Genomic DNA, 22,347 nt, shown 5'->3' with positions numbered 1-22,347 from the left:
TAGCGAGACAGAACTGAAACCAGAGCTTTGCAGTCATCTGAGGCCACTGCCACCTCACCATGAGCCTTTGGACTGACCTGTACCTGTGTTCTACGGGGCCAGTCGAGCTGGGTAGTGAAGCTGTTGGGTGTCCCCTCAGTGGTTCCCTACAAAGTCTGAGCCTCACTGGCTCTGAGGAGAGAGGCCTGACATCTCATGGCATCTCCTAAGCCTTATTAGGATGTTTGAGTTCCACCTTGTAGTCAGAGAGATGCGAACCTGTGCCACAGATGGAGAAACCTAGTATGATATAGTGTGCAGGAGAGGCAAGCCTTTTCAGAACTGGCTCACAGGGACTGGAGGCGTCCTTTTGAGGCAGAGCACCTGTCCAGCATGTCAAGGTCTGGATTCGATCCACAAGCAAAGTGAAGGCCTCCCTCCCGCCTAGAAACTCTCTACAAACACAGAACATTTATGCTATGATTACCATGGTGCATGTCCCTCGAGAATGAATATGTTAAGGACATCGTACAAAGGGTGGGTCTATGGTCATCTGGGAGATGATGCCCTTGGAAGGGATTGTGGAACATGGTCTCTTTGGCCAATTTTACTTATACTTTGTGCCCAATATGTCCACTGTGATATACGCCCTCCTCAGAGGCACAAAGCAATAGAGTTGCTGGACCATAAACTAAACCTCCAAGGCAGAAAGAGACTATAAGCCTCATTCCTATGTACATTATTTGCCTCCATTTGGTGTGTGTGTGTGTGTGTGTGTGTGTGTGTGTGTGTGTATGTATGTGTGTGTGTGTTTGTGTATGTATGTATATGTGTGTGTGTGTTTGGTTTTGTTTCAAAACAGAGTTTACTGTGTAGCCTAGGCTTTTTAAAATTTGCCATCCCCTGCCTCAGGTTCTAGAGTATTGAATTAGAGATGTGAGCTAGCATACCAAAGCTATTAGAAGCTGGGCGTGGTGGTGCAGCCTTTAATCCCAGCACTCGGGAGGCAGAGGCAGACGGATTTCTGAGTTCGAGGGGAGCCTGGTCTACAAAGTGAGTTCCAGGACAGCCAGGGCTATACAGAGAAACCCTGTCTCAAAAAACCAAAAAAGCAAAGCAAAACAAAACAAAACAACAACAAAACAAACAAAAAAACCAAAGCTATCAGAAGCCTGCTGTTATTCACCTGTTTGTTTGAGATAGGGTCTGACACTCTCACGCCCAGGCTGTCTTTGAACTGACTATATACAAAGTCTGCTGCCTCTGCTTCCTGAGTGCTGGGATTATCGACTTGCCTCCAATTTCAGTTTAGTGAGAGATTGTAACACATTTCACCATTCTGAGTCTCAGCTCTCCTAACACAAGAAGAATGGTGACATATTCAGAATATCTGGGACAGTCTCAGTCTTGTAATGAGTGGAATGTGAAGAAAAACAAGGGGAAAGCAAAGACTGTGGCTAAACAAGGATGCTTCTTCATCAGCCTCAAACTAATGTCAATCTACGACTGGTAACAACTGCTATTGTTACTGAGTACAGACCACTTCATGCTGGCAGCGTCTTCACACATGTAGAAGTTATTATCCCTGTTTTACATACGAGGAGACAGAGGTGGAAGGGTAAGTATTTTGTGTGATCAGTAGGCTAGTGGGAGAGGCCGAATGGTCACTGCAGGCGTCCAGCTACCTTGCCTCAGCAAGCCAGCTGTGAGGCCAGCTCAGAGCTGCATTATCTCAGACAGGGATTTGTTCTCAACCTTTCCCCTGTCCCAGTTCACCTTAGGCTAAGTGACTTTGCTCTGACCTCCTTCCTACTCTGCTCTAGATTTTGAAACTACTGCCCTGAGGTTCAGTCCATTTTCCAGTGCAAGAATTTTCCCAGTGACTCTGGACTTCACGCCCAGCCTTTATGCGGCCATAAGACTGCAAAGGGAATTGATCTTTAAGCTTCCCAAACAATAGGTGTTACCAGAACTGAGAGTTCTGTTTGAGTTGAATTTAAATATTACCAGCCATTCATGGTGACACATGCCTGTAATCTCAGCGACTTGAACCGAAGCGGATGCAGGAGGATTGTGAATCTGAAGTCAGCCTGAGTCACTTAGCAAGACCTATGTCAAAGCAAACAAACCAAAATAAAAAGCATTCCGTAGCAGGCTGGCAGTGTCAGACACCAGTGTGACAACACGGTTGAGGCCACACTTGAGGACTTTCTGTCTGTCTGAGGCTGTCACCCTGCTTACTTCTAGTTCCTGCCCCAGTAGCTTCTACATCTCAGGAGACTCATTCATCTTACTTGCAACTTTAAATTGTAGCCTTTGCAACTGCCCAGGAAATACTAGGTGTTTTAAGAGGGTGGCACTTAAAAGAAAAATAAATAAATAAATAAATAAAGAAAGAAAGAAAGAAAGAAAGAAAGAAAGAAAAAAGAAAAAAAAAACAAAAAAAGAAACAAACAAAAATAACAACAACAACAAAAAAAAGAAAACAAAACAAAAAAAAAAGATTAAAAAAAAAAAAAAGAGGGTGGCACTTGTTTGAATATACAGAACTCCAGAGCAGGATGGCCTGGGGGGAGGGAGTGTCAGCAGAAGTCAGAGCAGAATGGAATCCTTTAGGTAGGAGAGATGCTAATCCCCTGAAAGCAAAATCTAGAGCTGAGAAGTGAAGTCTCCCAGCACTGAATGCAAGATCAAATCAAAGCTGAGTCTCACACAGGAATATGTCTCCGTGACTTCGTGACTTCCGAGGCTCCACATCTCTGTGCCCACGACCACAGAAGGTATGTGCATTTTTTTTTCCTGTGGCTATTGTTACCAGTCATTCCTAAGGTGCACCTGCATGCCACTTAGAGTGTTCCTCTCAGCTTAGTGGTGATAACATCAGCATGCATTTTTGAGGTACTTTGTAGTTAACAAGACTGAACAGATGAGAGAGTAAATAGCTGCTCCTCAGGAGGCCCGCTTGTCTTCAGTTTAGTTAGTCTTTAACCAGACTCCCACAATGGGCTCTGTTCTAAAGCAAAAGACCTGCTTGTTTCCCAACAAGTTCTGTTTGATGACTCCAGATGAGTGGATTTGAAGATTCCAGAGATTATTGGTAAGAACTCATCAGGCGTCAGGAATAGCCAGCAGACAGAGATAGCCATCTGCCTTTGCCTAGGCACCCTTTTTCTTTTCTAAAGACAAACATTTAGAGTGTGATAAAAGACCACCAGTATATAGGGATCAACTAAATTAAGATACCACTAAGCCTCTTATGTAAAGATAAAGGTAGAAATGGGATCACTGGGCTATTCTGTAATCATGTCACATTCTTATTGGTTTGCAATGTCTATACTAAACGTGTTATCTACAGACAATGGACAAGGCTGATCTATGAGTGCCTCCATCTTGGGTTGTGAACACACTCTTGTAAAAGTGAAGACAACTCAAGAGTTTGTGTATTACCTTCTTGTTGATCGATTTCTAGGGACAAGACAAGTATAACCCAACAGAAGTGAGCCACTTTTGGATGCTGTAAAGCTGTGTGCATGTGTGTGCATTTGTGATGTCTACATGAACACGCAGGCTTAGACATTAGCTTATACAAGTATGTTGACACTCTGTTCCCATCTAGGTGCTTCTCAAATCTTAAAGATACATTCAAGGGGCTGGAGACATGGCTCAGTGGCTAAGAGTACTGACTGTTCTTCCAAAGGTCCTGAGTTCAATTCCCAGCAGCCACATGGTAGCTTTTCTGATGTGTTTGAAGATACATTGTACTCACAGGCAGACAGACAGACAGTCAGTCAGATTTAAGATTTAAACTTTCACCAGATGGACACTTAGTAGTTTGAACAGTTCCTTTTACCATTATGTTCCTATGATGTCTGGTCAAATATCTTCTCAAATTAACCTTCAAGCACAGTTTTGTTCCAGACATACCGACCACTAGCCTACTCCCTCATTCCTCCCATCCTTATCTTGACTTACCATCCTTTCAGTACGTCCTGCTTGTCTAGTTACTTGACTGCCCTTTAAAGACCCAAACCTACGCTAGCAGCCTTGGAAAGCACATTATCCCACTTTCCTGCACATGACATGAAGGGAAAGGCAAGAGTAGACCAAAGCTCCAGCTGGAGCATGATATGGCTTAGAGGTCTGGATAGTAAGAAGGGCTTTAACAAAGTCAGATAGACCAGAGCCAGGAAGCAGCAGGACCCAGTGCCTACTGGTGAGTGCTATTTCCTGGTCAGAGCAGTTCAAATGCAAAGACATGAGGAGGAGTGGGTGCTTACCATCAAGGAGGCATATGTGCCAAAGCCTCATGGGAGAGGGTTGTGGGCAGAATGCAAGGATGTAAAGGTAAGCTAGAAAGGTGAGCAGAAAATGAGGGTGCCCGTTAGAAGTTATGAGGCTAACGCTCTCCCCCACTACCTCCTCCCGAAGAGAAGAGGATTGCTGCCGTGTGTTTCAACCGAAGAGGAAATCTTCGAAACAGGAGATGATATTGAAAGCAGAAGTTGTTGAGTTAGATCTTTGCATGAGGGAGAGAGAAATACTGTGCTCAGTGGAGGGCCCATCCCAATGGTTGTTTATTACTCTGACAGGGATAGTACAAGTAAGAGCCAGAGGCTGAGGCAGGGCTGGGTTGGGGTACTTGATGCTTTAGGTATGAGAAAGTACTCTTTTGATTGTTTCTGTTAGCCCAAGAGGAAGGGAGAAAGATGAGAAGAGGCTGAAGGTGGGAGGGAATCATGGCAGGGGAAGGAGAGGTTGCTAGAGAGCCTCAGGCCACTGAGTTTCATGGTCAAGAACTTAAAGGAGTCCCACCAGCACTGGGAATAATTTCCTTAGTTATATTTTAACCCGATTTATGTCTTAAGACATAATTAAGGAATTACATAGTGTTTTCAGTTATAATACTAGCATGTAGCATTTATACAACTGGGACTAGTCCATATTGAGTTATAAGGCCACAGAGATAATAAATTATATTACTCAATTATTCAGAAGCATATATGAAAAGTCCAAGAATGGACTATTTTGTATCATTTAAATATTATTCTTCAAGCTAGAAATTGATCACAGGAAATTCTCACAGTGTAGCAGTATAGCCCAGGCTGGCCTCCAACTCATGATCCTCCTGCCTCTGCCTCCTTCAGCAAATCCTACCGCCAATGCCACCACAACTGGCCATAATGTAACAAATAAAAACGTGTAATCTCTTTTCTGTAGCCACCACAGCACTTTTCCCTGGACATCATTTAGGACTCTTGGCCAGGGTCCTGTTTCTTTTCTCACCCATCATTCCTTTTGTTCGCTGATGTTCAGCTTTCCACGGTGCATCAGACTTAGTGATTACTAAAGAATAATTTAGTAGTATTTCTAAGACTCCTACTTGCAGGTTTTCTGTTACGTGAGCCTTCAATGGCCACCTTCTGCTTAGGTTCCATTGTGGGGAATAAATGATACATCTCAGCCTCCAGGGAATCTTTTCTGACCTGTTCTTGTTCAGAATCACTTTGGTAACAAGCAGTATTACCAAACTGGTTCAAGTCATCAGGGTTGGCAGGAAGCTTCCTTACCCATTGGGCCATCTCACTAATTTTACACACTACACTCTCTTTGAGAAAGATCATGTCTCCTTTTCCCACTTTTTTTTTTTTTTTTAAATCCAGTGATCAGCACAGTTCTTAGTATTGAGTACATGCCCAATAAATGTCTCTTTCAAGAACTTTGATGCTGAAAAATAAAACAGTAGAATGCAAGGGAGTACCTATGGTAGGTGTTTTAGTCCACTTGTGCTACTATAACAAATGGCCTGAGGCTGGATAATGGATATTATAAACAAACAAGCAACAATGACAATGAACTTAAAAGGTGTTTATTTTTCTCACTTCTAGAAGTACAGGGTCAAGACGACAGTAGTTTTGGTGTCTGGTGAGGGTTTAGTATCTTTTCTAAGGTTAAGTCTTGAGTACTTTTTACTGTGGAGGGGACTGATATGTACGTATATAATAGATGGGGAAGGGCTAAAGGGGGCCTAGTCTAATTCCCTCCAGTTTTTTCATAAGGACTGAGCGTTATGATTTAAGTAAAATCCCAAAGATCCTATTTCTTTGTTTTGTTTTGTTTTGTTGATACAGGATCTTACTCTATAGCTCCAGCTGGCCTCTCGCTGTTCTCTCTCTCTCTCTGTCTGTCTGTCTGTCTGTCTGTCTTTCTCTCTCTGTCTCTCTCTCTCTGTCACACACACACACACACACACACACTTACAATAAAAAACCTTTCCCCTAACCATGGAGTTGCCAGTTCAGGGATTTTCTTTACTGCACCCAGGAATAGGGTTTGGACTTTTGAAACCTCTTCACTAGGCATAGGGGCACTGCTTGTCATTCCAGGATTTAGGAAGCTGAGGGAGGGGGGGTTGGCAGATCAAGGATAGCCTGGGCTACACAGGGAGGCCCTATCTCAAAACCAAAACCTATTTAAAAAGAAACTCCCTTTTTTCTCCCAGATCTTCTGATAGAGAGCCCCCAGACCCGCATGAAAAGGTACTGCATGAGCTGGTATTTCTTGGAGGTAGAGTAAAGGTGACATGTTAGCAGAATAGTTGTCGCACTTTCCATTGTGACACAGAATCTCTAATACCTTATAGCTGAGCAGTTTCTGAACGTGTTCTCTAGAAGCACACAGCTTAGGAGTTTCCACCTATAGCCGGCTTGCTGTGAAAAGTCAAGGGACTTATGGCCAGAAACTGAAAGTTTCACCATGGCCAGACGAATTCCTTTATATCACAAAGGGATATCTGTAGATGGTGATTGCCTGGGACATTAATAGGAGGTCAGAGATGAAAGCACAGCAGGGCTGGGCCCAATTACACTTGCCTGTTGCTGCAGGAGCTGCACAAGCTGACCTTGAAGTCAGCTTTTCCTTTGCCTCTCTTCCCGTTTAGTACTGGAGCTTGATGACCTTCATTTTCTAAAGTGTTACTACTTTGATTTATCAGCTCTTGCCATTTTGTTTTGACATCACTTTCTAAGTGTTTTATTCTGCTGGGAATTCAGGGCTAGTCTACTACTGCATTTTCTCTGTTTCTTTGATTTTCTCAGAAGTGAAACTCCTACATCATGGATGTCTTAAGTCCTGACAAGGTGTTAGGTCACACCTGGCTTGCTCAGTTGGCTTTCTTATACATCCTAGGGCTATCTGACCAAGGATAGCATCTTCTATAGTGGGCTGGACCATTACTCATCAATCAAGAAACACATCCCTGGGGAGGCGGGAGGGAGGTAGGGGGTTTTCCGGAGGGGAACCGAGGAAAGGGGATAACATTTGAAATGTAAATAAAGAAAATCTCTAATGAAAAAAAGCAAAAAAAAAAAATCTAATTGGTTAACAAAAAGAGAGAAAGAAAGAAAGGAAGAAAGAGAGAAAGAAAGAAAGGAAAGAAGAAAGAAAGAAAGAAGGGAAGAATGAAAAACACCCCACAGTCATTTTGATTAGACATTTACTCAGTTGAGGTTCCTTTACCCAAATGACCCTAGTTTGTGATAAGCAGACACACAAAACGAAACGAAACAAAACAAAGCAAAATACTAGCCAGGACACTTAGTGAGTTCCTTTCTCAAAGTAAAAAGTAAGAAGAGGGCTAAGGATTTAGCTCAGTATATGAGCTCTTGCCTAACATGTGTGAGGTCCTGGGTTCAATCCCTAGTATTGAAAGTAGGAGGGAAGGAGGGAGAGAAGGAAGGAGGGGTGGAAGGAAAAAAAGATGGTGTGGAAAAATCCACCGAAACTGTAAGTTACTAATCAGTCTATTCTGGCATCTAAGAGAGGTGTCCCCTCCTCATTGCTATGTGCTCAGTGCCTCTCAGGTCTCAGACTGGATCTTGATGTGTTTGTCCCTTACTAGCTGAGCAGGTCCTGGCTTTGCCACCTAGAGCCTCAGACATTCATCTGAAGAGTACAGGGGCCATTTCTCATTCTGATGGCTGATGAGATAACCTATGTAACATGCTTAGTCCATTGTAGCCCTTCCCCTTAGCATGACTGGGTAAGCTGTGGAAAGAATGTGGAAAGAAACTGTTTAGACATCAGAAGCCCAGCACAGTGTCCACTACCCATCTCAGCAGGGTCAAAGGGAAGGCAAAGAATGCTACTCACTTTTAAGTTAATGTCTAATCCCACCCTCTCCAACATGGGCCACACACGGGGGGGGGGGGGTTGTTCCTGTTTCAGAATTTGACTTAAGTCTTAACTCGCTGGGTTTTCTTTAGCTTTGAAGCTCTTCAGTTATCCTACCTCTTTCCCACTATAGATATAAAAACGTTTGAAACAGAAGGCTTTGAATGCTTTGCAATTGGCTCAGCAAAGGTGAATGGTACAGAGCGGTGCCCTGCACTAGAGAGAGGGTGAGGCGTGATGGAAAGAGGTCCGAGATTATTACTGCAGCTAGGTGAAGCCGACGGCAGGGAGGCCTGGCCAGCACAGGAATTTAGAAAGGAAACTTTCTGATGTTCTGTTCCTTTATAATAGGCAAAATTACCCCACAGCCTGGGGTTTACTTCTAGTCATACAATCCGCTTCTATGTCCCGTCCCTGCAGATGTCACAACACCAGCTTAAAAGGAGCATTGGAGTACGTAGCAGCTGGGAACCTGGAGGCAGAGGGGTTTGTGGGAACCTGGGACCGGAGGCTGTAGATGCAGAGGTGCCTCTAGCTTGGTCTCTATGTTCCTCCCTATCACTCAGATCTCCCTGGTACTGAGCCAAAGCCACTGAGGCTATCTTTGGGGTCTGTCCATCCAGGACAAGTCTTTTCCTTCAGGGTCCTGTCTTCTCTGTCAGGACAGCTTACCACCTCACCAGGGGGCAGTTTACCTGGCTTCCGGGGTAATTTACAGTAGCTAATTTGTGTCTTGCTAGCCCAGCTGTTGGGGTCTCTTAGCATTTCCTGGGCTTTGTTGCAACTTGTATATCACCTATTGTTCTGCTGGGGACTGTGAGCACCAGCGAAAAGACATCAGTGCCTCCTCATTCATCACCAGGGCTCCCCCATAGGGCCTGGCATGAAGGAAAGACATTAGTGGCAGGAATTCGGGAGCCCAGCTGGAGTTCTCTTTGCTTTCCTGTTCCTAGATGGGGGCTGGGGGTACGGGGTGTCTATATCCTGCAGAAGGTTCAGATTAGATCCTGGAGAGGAATTCCGTCGACTTATGGGTCTAAGAGCCATTCAGACAAAGGTTAGCCTTTAAGAGTCAGCGTCTCTCTTTGGGTATATGGAGAAACCATTCTCCCCAAATGAATCTGTGCTAAAACTCTGCTTAGAACTCAGAGACCTGGAGATGCTTTATTCCGGCTTAAAACTCCCCTAATTGTTTAGCCAATACCAAGTGGTCTGTCCTGAAACCATACACATAAGAGCAACACTAAAAGACCGAGCAGTAACACACACACACACACACACACACACCCCTAAAGAAAAAAGAAGCCACGATTTCAAAAGAAAGTGCGCCGGCGCAGGGTGGGTGGGTATACCTGGGGAAGAGGGGAATTTAAGGGAAGAAAGGGGAAGATGATGTAATTATATTTTAATTTAAATAACACAAACAGTCTAGGCCTAAAAATCAAGGGGAAGAAAAACAGCTGAAGAAAAACAAACAAACAAAAAAACCCCGAGTTTCAGTACCTTAACGTAATAGAAAACTTTAAGCGGAGAGGGCTATGAATGTTCTTGAATTGCAATTTTGGTAAAAAGCAAAACAAAACTCAAGGCAGTGTGTGTGAAAACATTTTCCATGTATTTCTAGCTCTGGGAACTGCTCTCTCCCTGAGGTGTAGGGTCAGACTGCTTTTTACACTTTTCTCAGGTGTAAAGGCAAGCATCTCTTTGCCAGTCGGAAGGCCGCCAGTCCCATTCATGAAGCACACAATGTGGCAGCAGAAGAAGGATCGCAGACCCCAGACCAAAAGGGAAGCTGGGGCACGGGGCGCGGTCAGCGCAGAAGGTGCGCGCGCAGGTGTAAGCACCGCCCTGGGTAGGGCTAGCAGTGATGAGGGGCGGGGCGAGCTGCGGGGTCCCCCCTGGCGCAGGAGAGCAAAGGAAGAACCAGGGGAGGAGGAGGGAGTGAGAAAGGGTAAAAGGGGAGCTGGAGCGGGAGGCTTGTGGAGAGGCAGAGAAGGAGTGACACAACTTGAGGAAGCCAGGAGGAAGGTGTGTGGGAGGAGCGGAGGGGAGGAGCAGCCCGGTGCGGGGAGGAGTCTGCAAACTTTCAGTTCAAGGGCATTGTGGGAAGTAGCCATGGTCTGAGGCTAGCGCCTCACCTGTCAGCCGCCCAGGCTGCTACAGTCTCTTCTGGCCCTCGCATCCTGGGCGATCGCTGCTGTGGGGACCCGGGACCATGGTGAGTAGGGCTGAGCATCGTGATGGAGCTGGTCTAGGCGGTGCGCGCTCCAGGTGACACCTGCGGCTCCAGGGCCGAACACGCGGCTGGGGAGGGGGTACGCGCCTAACCTGGCTCTGGGTACCGCCGAGTCACACGCGAGGGTGGCCCGGCTGCTCCGGACAGTGCAGGTCTCCCCGTTCCTGCGAGTCCCACGGACACCGGGCACCGCTCTTCATTCATTTCAGTCTCTTTCTCTGATCGCTTGGTCCGAGCCAGGCGCTGGGGATGTCGCAGGGGACCAGGTGCTTAACACTCGTAGGAAAGGATGCCTAGGGAAAGAGACGGTGATGGAATGGTGAAATAAAAATAACTTTCCAGAGCGAGGAGAACTCCCAAGCCTCAAGAAACCCGCCTGAGAGGTAACTTTTGATTTGGTGGCCTTTTTGAGGTTGTGACATTTGAGCTCCCCGAGGTGTTCTGGTAGAGCGCAGCAGTTGGAGGGGTGAGCGACTGTGAAGAGGAGAAGTGAAACCCCGGTTTGTGGCTGGAGAGGCGGGAGGGATACCAGGTAGCAGTTCTTCATAAAGTAGAGTTTTGAGTTTTGTTTCGCTCGAATTTTAACAGGAGTAGTGACCGTACCCGGATATTCTACACTTCCTGAACCCTTTGATTGATGATGGAGAATGGACTGAGATGTGTGGGGGTTGGGGTGGGGGCGTGGGGAGGAATTCCTATCAAGATGAAAGCCCGGAGACCAGCTACACTCAGAAGTAGATATCCAGCTCTGGGTGGAAGCAATACCTGAGGTTTCTCTCGCGCTGGCTTTCTGCTGGGACAGTGACTAGTTTGGCAGCCTGTCCCACTTCCCTAGTTGTGCACACTTCCCAAATTCTCAGAGAAGTGACCTCCTGAAGGCACTCTCTGGATGCACGACAGAGAGCAGGTGACTTTAGAAAGAAGGTTGAGTTGGAGTAGTCCATTGCTGAGACACCTGGACAGATAGCCCAGAGGATGTCAGCAGAGTTCCCAGCGTGCCCATTTTTTGTTTGTTGAGGTAAATGCAGGGTGCAAAAGGCCCCTGTAAATAATGGAGCAGCTCTCTTGGCTTGCTCAAGTTTCCCAAGGAACAAGGTACCCAGGAAGATAGCTCATTTGCCTAATGGGGGTGGGATGAAGGCTGGTTTCCAAGTATCTATGGAGCCCAAAGCTGCTTACTTCTTGAGGCAGGGGCAGGATTTGAGGGAAGGCCCTGAGTTCTAAACAGCACACGGTGGGAGTTTTGTTTTTCTCCTTTCTTGTCAAATGACCTTCAGAATCTGGGAAGGTTCTCCAGCTTTCCCTCCAGTCCCAGTCCTCCTGTGTGTGTGTGCACGAGCCTTGCTGTCCCTTGTCAGGAAATAGTGTTACTAGCACTTCTGGCAAACCAGCTCCTCCCCTCCATGATCTCCGGCCACCCTTGCAACCTCCAAACCAGGTGGTCATCTTTACCTGTGGCTGCTTGACCTCCATCTGGGTTTGCTCATTTGTTTAGTGGGATAGCAACTGTTCCTAACGGATAGGACAGGTGTTCATTGGTGGCCTGGAAGCCCGGAAGGATCCCAAAGGGTTTATTAGAGGGTCACAAGATCAAACCCATTTTCATAAGGATGCTAATGCTTTTAATCTGCATTCTAAGACTGTAGTGAAGGATTTTTTGAGTCCCAGTGTTCTGAAATATTAATAGCCCAACAAATCCAGCTGTCTTCTATTGGGCTTTGTTTGTTGCCAAACTCTAATATGATGCTCCACCTCACCAATGTTCTTTCTCTTTTCCTCACCCCTCCCTTTATTATTTACAATTGAATTAGTAAATACCTGAAGTTTATTCTTTTCTGTTTTGTTTTCTAATGCAGTAAGTATCACTGGCCTAGTAAACAGAAAATCTTTGGCGTTCTCATCGTCATGGAGACGCCCCAGGACCATGAACCAGCACACACACAAGTGCTTTAAGGAACTCCACCCTTTTCTGTGCTCAGCAGCATTTCAGCTCTCCTGCTCTGCTGTCACGAGCAAAAAGGGATCTGGTTCTATTGCTCATAAGCTTAGTAAGCCCTTGCTCCTGACAGCCAGAGTGACAACTCCTTCCTCATTCCTAGATCCTATCTCTTGTTGGCTCCCTCAGAAGACACTTTCAGAAAGTGGTTCATTCTTCTCTAGGCATCATATCATGTGTGATATGAACTGCAGGCGTCATATCATGTGTGATACGAACTGCAGGTGTCATATCATGTGTGATATGAACTCCAGGCGTCATATCATGTGTGATATGAACTGCAGGCGTCATATCATGTGTGATATGAACTGCAGGCGTCATATCATGTGTGATATGAACTGCAGGCTGGTCATATCATGTGTGATATGAACTGCAGGCGTCAGATCATATGTGACACGAACCCCAGGCTGGGTAGGCCCTGTTACATCTTGGTCATGATATCTGAATCATCTGTGCCTTCATCTTGCCTTCAGTTAGAAATCTTGAGTTTAGAAAACAACGCTAAGCCTTTTGTGCTTAAGAAAACCCCACCCCACCCTCTGTACTTTGAAAAAATATTATCAATAGAAACTTACGGTTGAATGTTTGAAAGCGTTGACAGAGGAAGAAGGATTTTTGGTAATGTTGCTTTATTTTTCCTTATAATCACATGGGGACAGCTAGAGAGAAAGTTGAGAGGCTTTGGGGGTGCCCTTCGTTTAAAAAATGCAAGTAGGTTTTGATTTCTGAAGTCCTTGTAAAAAGTCGTGCTCTAAGTTCTAAAGCCTCCTAGAGAGCATCAGAGAGGCATCATTCCAGAGAAAGAAACCCCAAAGGAGGTCCCTTCAGAAATGTGAATTGTTCTGTTGTAAACTCAGGTCATAATGTTTGGAATGGTATGGAGTAAGATCGATTTATATTAGCCAGTTCAGAGATTTCTGGGTTTGTAACGTTTCAACTTTTGGGGGGACATGGTTTCACTATGTAATGGTGATTAGCTTGGAACTTGGTGTGTAGACCACCAGGGCTGGCTTTTTATCTGTACTGGTGCTCTTTCCTCTTAGGAAGTGCTGGAATTTCAGGCGTGTGCCACCACTTGTGCTTGTGATTTTTAAATATGAGAGAGAGAGCTTGCTGACGGAATTGTGAAGCCATTTCTCTATCAGGCCTGCATTCCTTTGAATGACCCTTCTTCCAAATCCAATTATAAAAGAACTTGCCCCTGTTTGTACAGGGTGTGAAAGTGGAGAAGGCATTCTCGAGATTGTAGATCCTCCCACACTCCCTCTTCTTGCTATAGCAGTGTCTGATGCTTAGATACAGTGGTATAAGTCTGGTGATATTTTCCAATTTAAAATTCCAGCTTGAGGGGAATAGAATCCATTGGAGTAATGAGTTCTTTCCTCCCTGTGGCTCGGTCTGGGCTGTTGGCCAGCATTTAGTGTGGGGTGGGGGGCTTGGGAGGAGTAGGGAGAATCACCTTTGGTGGGATCTAGTTGTCCCAAGTGTTCTTCTCACATGTCATCAACACTACCACCGAGGCTCGTGTCGATCCCTGATCATGATAATGGCTTCTTCATAGTCCCCATTACTTATTCCGTTTGTCCTAAGTTGCTTTGCAGATTTTGTGTGTGGTTTTACCAGCAGAACTGGACAGAAACAGTTAGTGCAGTGTGTATTTGCCACCTTGGGTGGTCACTGCCTGTCCTTTAGGGGCTCAGGAATTACGACATTATGAGCTAAGGTATAACAACAAAAACTGTACCTTTTACACACACACACACACACACACACACACACACACACACACAGAGTCAAATTCCTTTAAGAGTCCCTTGAGACTCACACTTCTTGAGGTCTCCATGAGTCAATTTTTCAGTTTTATTTTCTTGTCACCATAACCATAACTTCTTCCAGAGATCAGAGCCTTCTTCCCCCAATTGCTTTCTGCCTTGGTCTAATCCTTTTCCCCCTCATAGAATTTTTATTTCTGTCTTCTTCCCAGATACTTCCTTCTCATGGAGTTCTCTATTCTTCATGAAATAACCTATCCCTTATTCAGAAAACTTTCTTTAAACAGAAAACCGCTCTAAGATCCTGTGACTTTAAGAGCACACACCTTGTAGATTGCAGGAAGTGCCTTTGAATTACACTAGACATCTACCCAGCTATCAAGAGAAGTAGTGAGTATAAAGCTGCAGGTAGCACTGTCAGAATTCTAAGACAGTGCGGCCAATGCTGTCGATGGTTCCTATTGTGAATGGAATGTCTTAGGAAGTTGGCCTGCAAAAACAAAACAAAACACGGGCAACTAAAGTCACTGGCCTGGAAGCTTCCTGACAGTGATGGTAGAACTAGCTCCCAAAATTGCTCTCTCTAAATAGTTGCTAAGAACCGCCTGGGGGAAAGAGATGGTCATTCATTAGTTATTCAGTGAAATCAGGCACGGAGTTAAAAGTACACTAAGGCAAGAAGAAGGGCATAAAGAGATCTCCATGCTGGATCTTCTCACACAGGGTTTCTGCAGTGGAAATGACTGGTTTGTGTCAAAGTTCAGGAGACTCTTCAAGGCTGTGGGAGACTTCCAAACTGAGGGTATAAAGGAAGAACTAAGACTGAGTTGAAAACTGAGGTACCTGTTTGCTTTGTGTGCTTCTCCTTATAGAGGCTCTCAACCTTCCTAATGTTGTGACGACCCTTTAATAAAGTTCATGTTGTGGTGACTCCAACCATAAGATTGTTTTTGTTACTACTTCATAAACTATAAATTTGCTACTGTTATGAATTTTAATGTAAATATCTACTATGCAAGGTATCTGCTATGTGATCCCTGTGGTTCGACACCCCCCTCCCAACTAAAAACAAAAACCAAAAACCAAAAACCAAGGGCTTGCGACTCCAGGTTGAGAACTGCTCTTGCAGAAGGTGGATGCCAAGGAATAATCACGAGTCATCTTTGTACATTGTTTAGATTTGGAAGAAAATGTTTATATTAAAACACATGCATGAATGACAATGAGGTCATGACCACTATTAGGTCCGTCTGAGGAGAAGGTTTTTTTTTTTTATTGTAGATATGAAGGAGAATTCAGCCAGAGCCATCTGGAAGGATCCAGAGCAGAGAGAGAAAGAAGTATATTGGACGTGGCCACGTGGCCAGCAGACTGAACCGGGCCATGAGAGGAGAGAGGGTGTCGGGAGGGCAATGAGAGAGGATGAGAAGAGAGGAGACCAAGAGAGCTCATGACTGAAATAGCTGGGTGTTTTAGGGATCAGAAGCTTGGGGTGGGAGGAGGGAAGTGAAGCTCAGAGCCTGGATAGGCTTAGGCAGGGTGGGGAAAAGTGAGGAAAGGAGCCAGGACTCTGTAACAGGTACTTGTGATGCTGGGAGACCCTTTCCATAGGCACCTCAGCTAACCATTTGTTCTGAGTTTCTTTGGAATCTTTGGAATTTGAAACTTTAGGTTCAAGTGTGGATATAAAATCCACACTTAAAAAGTCTCAAATCAGAGACTGTGACTAGTTCCTTAAAGCTAGGCCAGGTCGCACGAGGCTATCAGCTTTTTTTTTTCCTTTGTTTTTCGATAGGAATATATGATAAGCAGTAATGAAAGGTGGTATTCTAGCACAACATACTTTCTTTCTCTGGAAAGGCTAGTTGGTAATATTTAGTTTTGCAGACCCTAAAGTCTCAATCACTCACCTTTTCTTTTGTGAATTCAGGCAGTCAATAGAATGTTGTACACAGTAATAGGCTGGCCGAGGTGGGAGAAGCAGATTTCAGTTATAGGTTGTAGTTTTTTGACCTGTATGCATTTCAGACTGCGTGTGTGTGCTCATGTTGTATGTGTATCCCTGTGTGCAGGCATGGAGGTTAGAGGCTGACAGCAAGTATTTTCCTGTATGGTTCTCTACCTTCTTTTTTGAGACCATCTCTCACTGAATCTGTAGCTTGCCATTTGTCTCCACTGGCTGGCCCGTGAGCTCCTTGGGGTTACTGGCACATGCTATGGTACTTGGCATTTCTATGGAGTCTGGGGATCTGAACTCAGATCCTCATGCTTGTATCACAAACACTTTACCCACCAAGCTGTCATCACCTCAGCCCCTTGAGTCTAAGAGAACTTTTGTTCATTCACTTATTTGTATATTAGATAAATACATTGGGTATCAGTGATATTGCAGACCAAGCTAGCTACCTAATTTTTGGTACCCTGCACAGACCAAAACCACAAGGTTTCTTTATCAAAATATTTTGAGAATGATTTGAGAACACAATGATGGTAGAGAATTAAGCCTAGGGCCATGTCTTTCTGAATGCAGTCCCATGTGCAGTAACCTGATGTTGACAGAAGCCATCCTAGATGGAGATTTCAGAGTCTGACTAGGATAAGCTAGAAACTCCCTAGCCTCATTGAGTCGATGGTCTTGGTATGAAGGTCACTAAGTTCTGCCAAGACTTGGGTCATTCACCCAGAAGAGGAGTCTACTATTGCGTATCGGGCAATGAGAGCTTTCTCTAGTTGATCTTTCGAGACATTCTGATGTTTATGAGACAGGTGGTGTGTGTGATGATCCTGCTGTGGTACTTGAAGGGGAGTGGCATTGGCCAATTGGCTTTTGTAGCTGCTTCCTTCTTGGCCTGAAGGGGTGGAGCCATTCTTCCACCTGGCTTAGCTACTTCTTGACCTTTTCTTGAGCTGGTTCTGACTGTATTATGGTATCCGAAACTTTTTCCATCTCTGGGCATTTGGTTTCAGATTGCTAGCTCTCTGCTGAAGGATCTCCATGTCAAGTCTCTCTGGTGATCTCTGGGTGTGTGCCAGGGTTTTTCCAGCCCTGTCTTGTTTGGCATAATCTGTTGGCTTGGATAGTCTACATGTATAAAATAAAGAGGCTGCAGGGTGTGATTTTGCACACCCTTCGTCCCAGCTCTCCGGAGGCCGAGGCAGACAGACCACTGTGAGTTTGAGGCCAGCTGGAGTTACATAGTGAGATCTAGCTTCGTAAAATAGAATAAAATAAAAGGAAGCAAATAGAACAATGTCGAAACTGGAAAGTTCCAGAAGGTTCTAGAAGGTGCTTGTTGCTTACAGTTGGCTCAAGATGTCTGGTGTGGTTTAAAAAAAAATGTTTATTTTTCAGTTTATTTATTTATTTAGTTTTTGAGCCTCTTTATTTTGAACTGAAGACCTTACATTTTCTTAAAATTTATCATCTTGTTAACTTTTTAGGCTAGCACGTGAAATAGTAAGTATCATCACAGCATGTCAGATATGTGTGTCTTGTATCATCACAGCATGTCAGATATGTGTGTCCTTAGCCATTCTTTTCCTGCACTCTACAGCCAGCTCCCTTTGTTCTTCAGCTTGCTTCCCTCCCTCCCCGACCCCGTTTTCCCTTTATGTGGATCCCACTACCCTCTTTATTCCCACTTTCTTAAAGATTTCTTCTTCCATTTTTATGGTCCCCTTTTTAATTTTATGACCTATAAGTATTCACATCTAAATACACATATAATTTTATATATGAGAGAAAACATGGCAGCACTTGGTCTTCCTGAGTTTAGCTTATTTTGTTTACTATAATGATTTCCAGAGGCCCCATAAAATACACATGCACATTACACATATGCATTTGTGTATGTGCACATGTGCACATACACATACGAGGACACATACTTCCTATTTGTTATCTACCCACTTGGTCTCTTGGCCAGATTTACAGGACTCTTGACTTCCATATGAGATGTGTGAGAGAGATCAGAGGAGAGTGAATAAAAACAAACAAACCCTCCTATCCCTCTTAACTTCTTAGTGACTCTGGAGACGATCAGTAATGAGAAATGCTATTTCTCATCTGTTCTTAGGAATGACCCTGAAATACAGAGACGGTCGTCAGACCTGCTGGGATTGGCCTTTGTGTTCAGAAGACTGGGCATGCCTATAACATTAAGACTGTATGGCTGGGCAGTGGTGATTCACACCTTTAATCTCAGCACTCGGGAGGCAGAGGCAAGCGGATTTCTGAGTTCTAGGCCAGCCTGGTCTACAGGACTGCCAGGATTACACAGAGAAACTCTGTCTTAAAAAACCAAAAAAAAAAAAAAAAAAAAAACAAAAAAAACTGTATGGTGCACTGAGAAAGAGAAGGCAGGAGGATTGCCAGTTGGAGGCCAGCCTGAGTTACATAGGGAGACCCTACCACAAGAAAAAAATAAAAATAAATCATTCCGTGAAAAAAGGAGTGGCTGAGCCAGGAAGATGGCTCAGTTGGCCACGCAAGGGTAAAGATGTGAGTTTTCATTCCCAGAACACAGAAAAATCAGGGCATAGCCAGTGCCATGGGTACTCCCTGTGCTCACAGAGGAAAGAGGAGAGGTGGACACAGCAGCATCCCCAGAAGCCTGCAGGCCAATTAGCTTGGCACACAACAGCAAAACAGCAAAGTCCTTACCTGTAAGTGAAGGGTGGGAGCAACACCCAAAGTGTTCTCTGATCTCCATACATGTGCCATGGCACACAGGGTTGCAATCACACACAAGTGTGCATGCACCCACCCACACACACAAAGCACACACACATAGACACATGCACAAAACCACAAGCACACACATGCAAGCAAACACATACACACACACGTATGCACATACTTACATGCACCTGTACTCAAGCATGTACACACAAGCACACACACAGAGACACATGCACATATCATATACACACAGAATCAGGTCACAGATTCAGATGATTGTCACTGAATTGCCTTGCTTCAGGTTCCATGTCTGCTAAGCTTGGCCTCCCCAACCATTCTCCCTTCCTCTTTTCTCCACAATCAGGGCAGCAAATTTTATTTTGCAGATGAAGCTATGAGGGGCGAATAAAATGGATATGTTATTTAAGAGTGTCAGAATTCCATCTGATGACAAAGCATGCTGTCAGAAAGGCATTTCTGAATGTTCACACATGGCTCTATGTTCCCTGTGGAAATGACACTAGGGGCATGTTGCCTGGCCCTACATGACACTCCTACCTGTTCTTTTTCTTCTTCTTTTTTTTTTTTTTTGTTTTGTTTTGTTTTTTTTGAGACAGGGTTTCTCTGTATAGCCCTGGCTGTCCTGGAACTCACTTTGTAGACCAGGCTGGCCTCGAACTCAGAAATCTGCCTGCCTCTGCCTCCCGAGTGCTGGGATTAAAGGCGTGTGCCACCATGCCCGGCACCTGTTTACTTCTAAAGGAAGGTGTGGACCCTGTATGGTAGAGGAGATGTTGTGATGTAGGTAGTCGTGTCCCCGCCCCCGTGCGTAACTCCAGATCTCAGGTTCCTTGTTCCTTCTGCTCAAGGTTACCTGAGCATTGGGTGAGATTATCCAGATCTGTTAGTACATGGCCTGGCACCAGGAACGCATTCCAGAGGTGTCAGATAGGGTTACTGTGAAGAGAAAGAGGAAAACACTTTACAATGCCTCATAAGAAACCTCACTGAGTGCTGGAGAGATGGCTCAGAGGTTAAGAGCACAGGCTGCTCTTCTAGAGGACCTGAGTTCAATTCCCAGCACCCACATGGTGGTTCATAACCATCTATAATGAAATCTTGTGCCCTCTTCTGGCCTGTAGACATACATGCAGGCAGAACATTGTTTACCTACTAAATAAATAAATCTTGAAAGAGAGAAGAGAAGAGAAGAGAAGAGAAGAGAAGAGAAGAGAAGAGAAGAGAAGAGAAGAGAAGAGAAGTTCGTTGAGAGCCAGGTGCCACTCCTTTAATCCCAGCATTTGGGAGGCAGAGGCAGGCAGATTTCTGAGTTTGAGGCCAGCCTGGTCTACAGAGTGAGATCTAGGACAGGCAGGGCTACACAGAGAAACCAAAGAACCGAAACAAACAAATAAAAACAAAATAAAACAAAAAAACAAAAAAGGAAAAGAGAGCCAGGTGTTGTGGGTGCACACCTTTAATCCAAGTCCTGGAGGAAACAGCAGGTGGATCTCTGAGTTTGAGGCTACCTTGATCTATAAAACAAGTTCCAGGACAGCCAGAGCCACCCAGAGAAACCCTGTCTTGAAAAAGAGAAAGAAAGAAAGAAACTTAGCTCAATAAATAAGATAAATGAACTGTTATAGGTTGCAGAAATGGAGTGCTGTGAAGAGGTGTTGTAAGAACACCTCTTTTAAAAGAGTGAGTCAAACTGCTGCAAACAGGACTCTTTCTTTCCTCTCCCTCCTTCTGTCCCTCTGCTTTCCCTCACTTTCCCTGCCTTTCTGGGGATTAGAGATTTGGACATGCCAGGCAAGTACCTTACCCCTGAGGTGTGTTCCTAGCTGCCATCTTCTCCTCCTCCTTTTTAATTATTTCTTTTGTGTATGTAAGTACACTGTAGCTGTCTTCAGACACACCAGAAGAGGGCATCCGATCCCATCACAGATGGTTGTGAGCCAACATGTAGTTGCTGGGAATTGAACTGGGGCCCTCTGGAAGAGCAGTCAGTGCTCTTTAACCACCGAGCCATCTCTCCAGTCCCCCAGCCTTCTTTTTTACTTTATATTTTGAGACACATCTTACTAAGTTGCCTGTGCACACCTTGAATAGTTGATCCAACTGTTGTGGCCTCCTTAATTATTGGGATAGACCTGAGTCACTTGTCCTGGCTCAAGTTTCTTTACTATGCAATCACGTCCTCAGCTCCAAGTAGTAGTGTGTAAATCCTGGCTTTAGACACCCATTTGATCTCACAGTTTCAGGGCCTTAAGAGTGCAGCCAGGCATGGTGGCTCATGCCTCGAATCCAAGCATTTGGACTGGGAAGACTGTCACATGTTCCAGGACGGCCTGCGATAAAGGTGAGTTCCAGGTCAGCCTGAGATATGGAGGGAGACTCTGTCTCTAGGATACATTTAATGTCCTCCACTTTGAAAAGTGCTGGTAGAAGATAAGGTGGACGAATAGCTGCAGATGCAGTCTGGGATGTCTCTAATGAAGCTATAGCTTGAACTTTGTGGCTGCTGGACTTAAGTGTTAGGAAGGATCCACCCCCACCTCTTCATACCTTTTGTTTGCAGCTAAAGCATTTCTGTCAGGGTATGCATTTTTTTATTATGAGCACCAGGTAGGCTGAAGTAGGAATAAAATAAATTCTTTTTGTTGCTTTGTGCTGAAGATGGAACCCAGGGTCCTTCCCTGCTACAAGAGTGCTCTCCTGGGCCACTTCCTAGCCCTGGAAGTCAAAGCTCTACTAAACATTTAAGTGGACATCATTGTGTAGAGTGGTGAGTTTAGCCTATTTTTAGCATGGTCTCTTGAACAAAATTTATAAATTCACATTAAAAAATAACGAAATAAGAAAAAAAAATCAAACTGGGGGCTGGAGAGATAGCTCAGATCTTGTAGAGGAATTGAGTTCAGGTTCCAGCTCCCACATTGAGTAATTGAGTAACCCACAACCACCTGTGACTCCATGTCTGTCGGGGATTTTACACTTCTAGCCTCTGAAGAAAAGCACTCACATACATGCACTGTGCCATCCTTACATGGACCCCCCCCCCCCCCCGTGCACACATACACACAAAGACTCAATTAAAAAATATACCATTAGAAGAGGGGAAGAGCAAATAAATCTTGCTAAGAGATAGGAAAGGCATCTCAAATTGTTCATGTTTTTTTTTTTCTAATTCAGATTGTCCTGAAAAATTTTTTGAACCTCTGACTGACTCCTATTTCCAGTGTCTTCTTTCTCTTGAATGATTTGAAACAAGACAAAATACAAAGAAGCCTGGCTTTTCATTGAACTTCAGAGAAAATCCAATCAGAGACTAGAAAAAGAAAATTAAACGACAGGTATCAAGGTACTGAGAGTTGCTCCCTCTGTCCAGGGCAAATGATAAACGGAGAGCGACGGTACTCATCCATCACAAGTCGGAATTTTCCATTCGTCCATCTCTGTTCTCCGCAGCCGTGTTGCTAGGACGGGCCCCCAAGTGCAAGACTGTTCATCA

The 22,347-nt window shown here is 44.7% G+C and overlaps 1 protein-coding gene across 2 annotated transcripts in view; it reads left to right on the top strand.

Moving 5' to 3' along the window:
• Nucleotides 1-10,171: 10,171 nt before the first annotated feature.
• Nucleotides 10,172-22,347, top strand: part of Ap1s3 (adaptor related protein complex 1 subunit sigma 3) — a 63,070-nt gene continuing 50,894 nt past the window's right edge. For both annotated transcript variants that reach the window (XR_015047280.1, XM_021174604.2), the window contains exon 1: nt 10,172-10,366. Coding sequence is in view for 1 of the 2 variants with exons in the window: in XM_021174604.2 (XP_021030263.1) it covers nt 10,364-10,366 (3 nt within the window). In the remaining variant the exon portion in view is untranslated. The remainder of the gene's footprint in view (nt 10,367-22,347) is intronic.

The sequence above is a fragment of the Mus caroli genome, unplaced genomic scaffold, assembly GCF_978045245.1.
Source record: "Mus caroli unplaced genomic scaffold, Mus_caroli_1 scaffold_1, whole genome shotgun sequence".
NCBI classification, from domain to species: Eukaryota; Metazoa; Chordata; class Mammalia; order Rodentia; family Muridae; genus Mus; species Mus caroli.
Note: the sequence above shows the minus strand (reverse complement) of the source record. Positions and strands in the feature narration are given on the sequence as shown.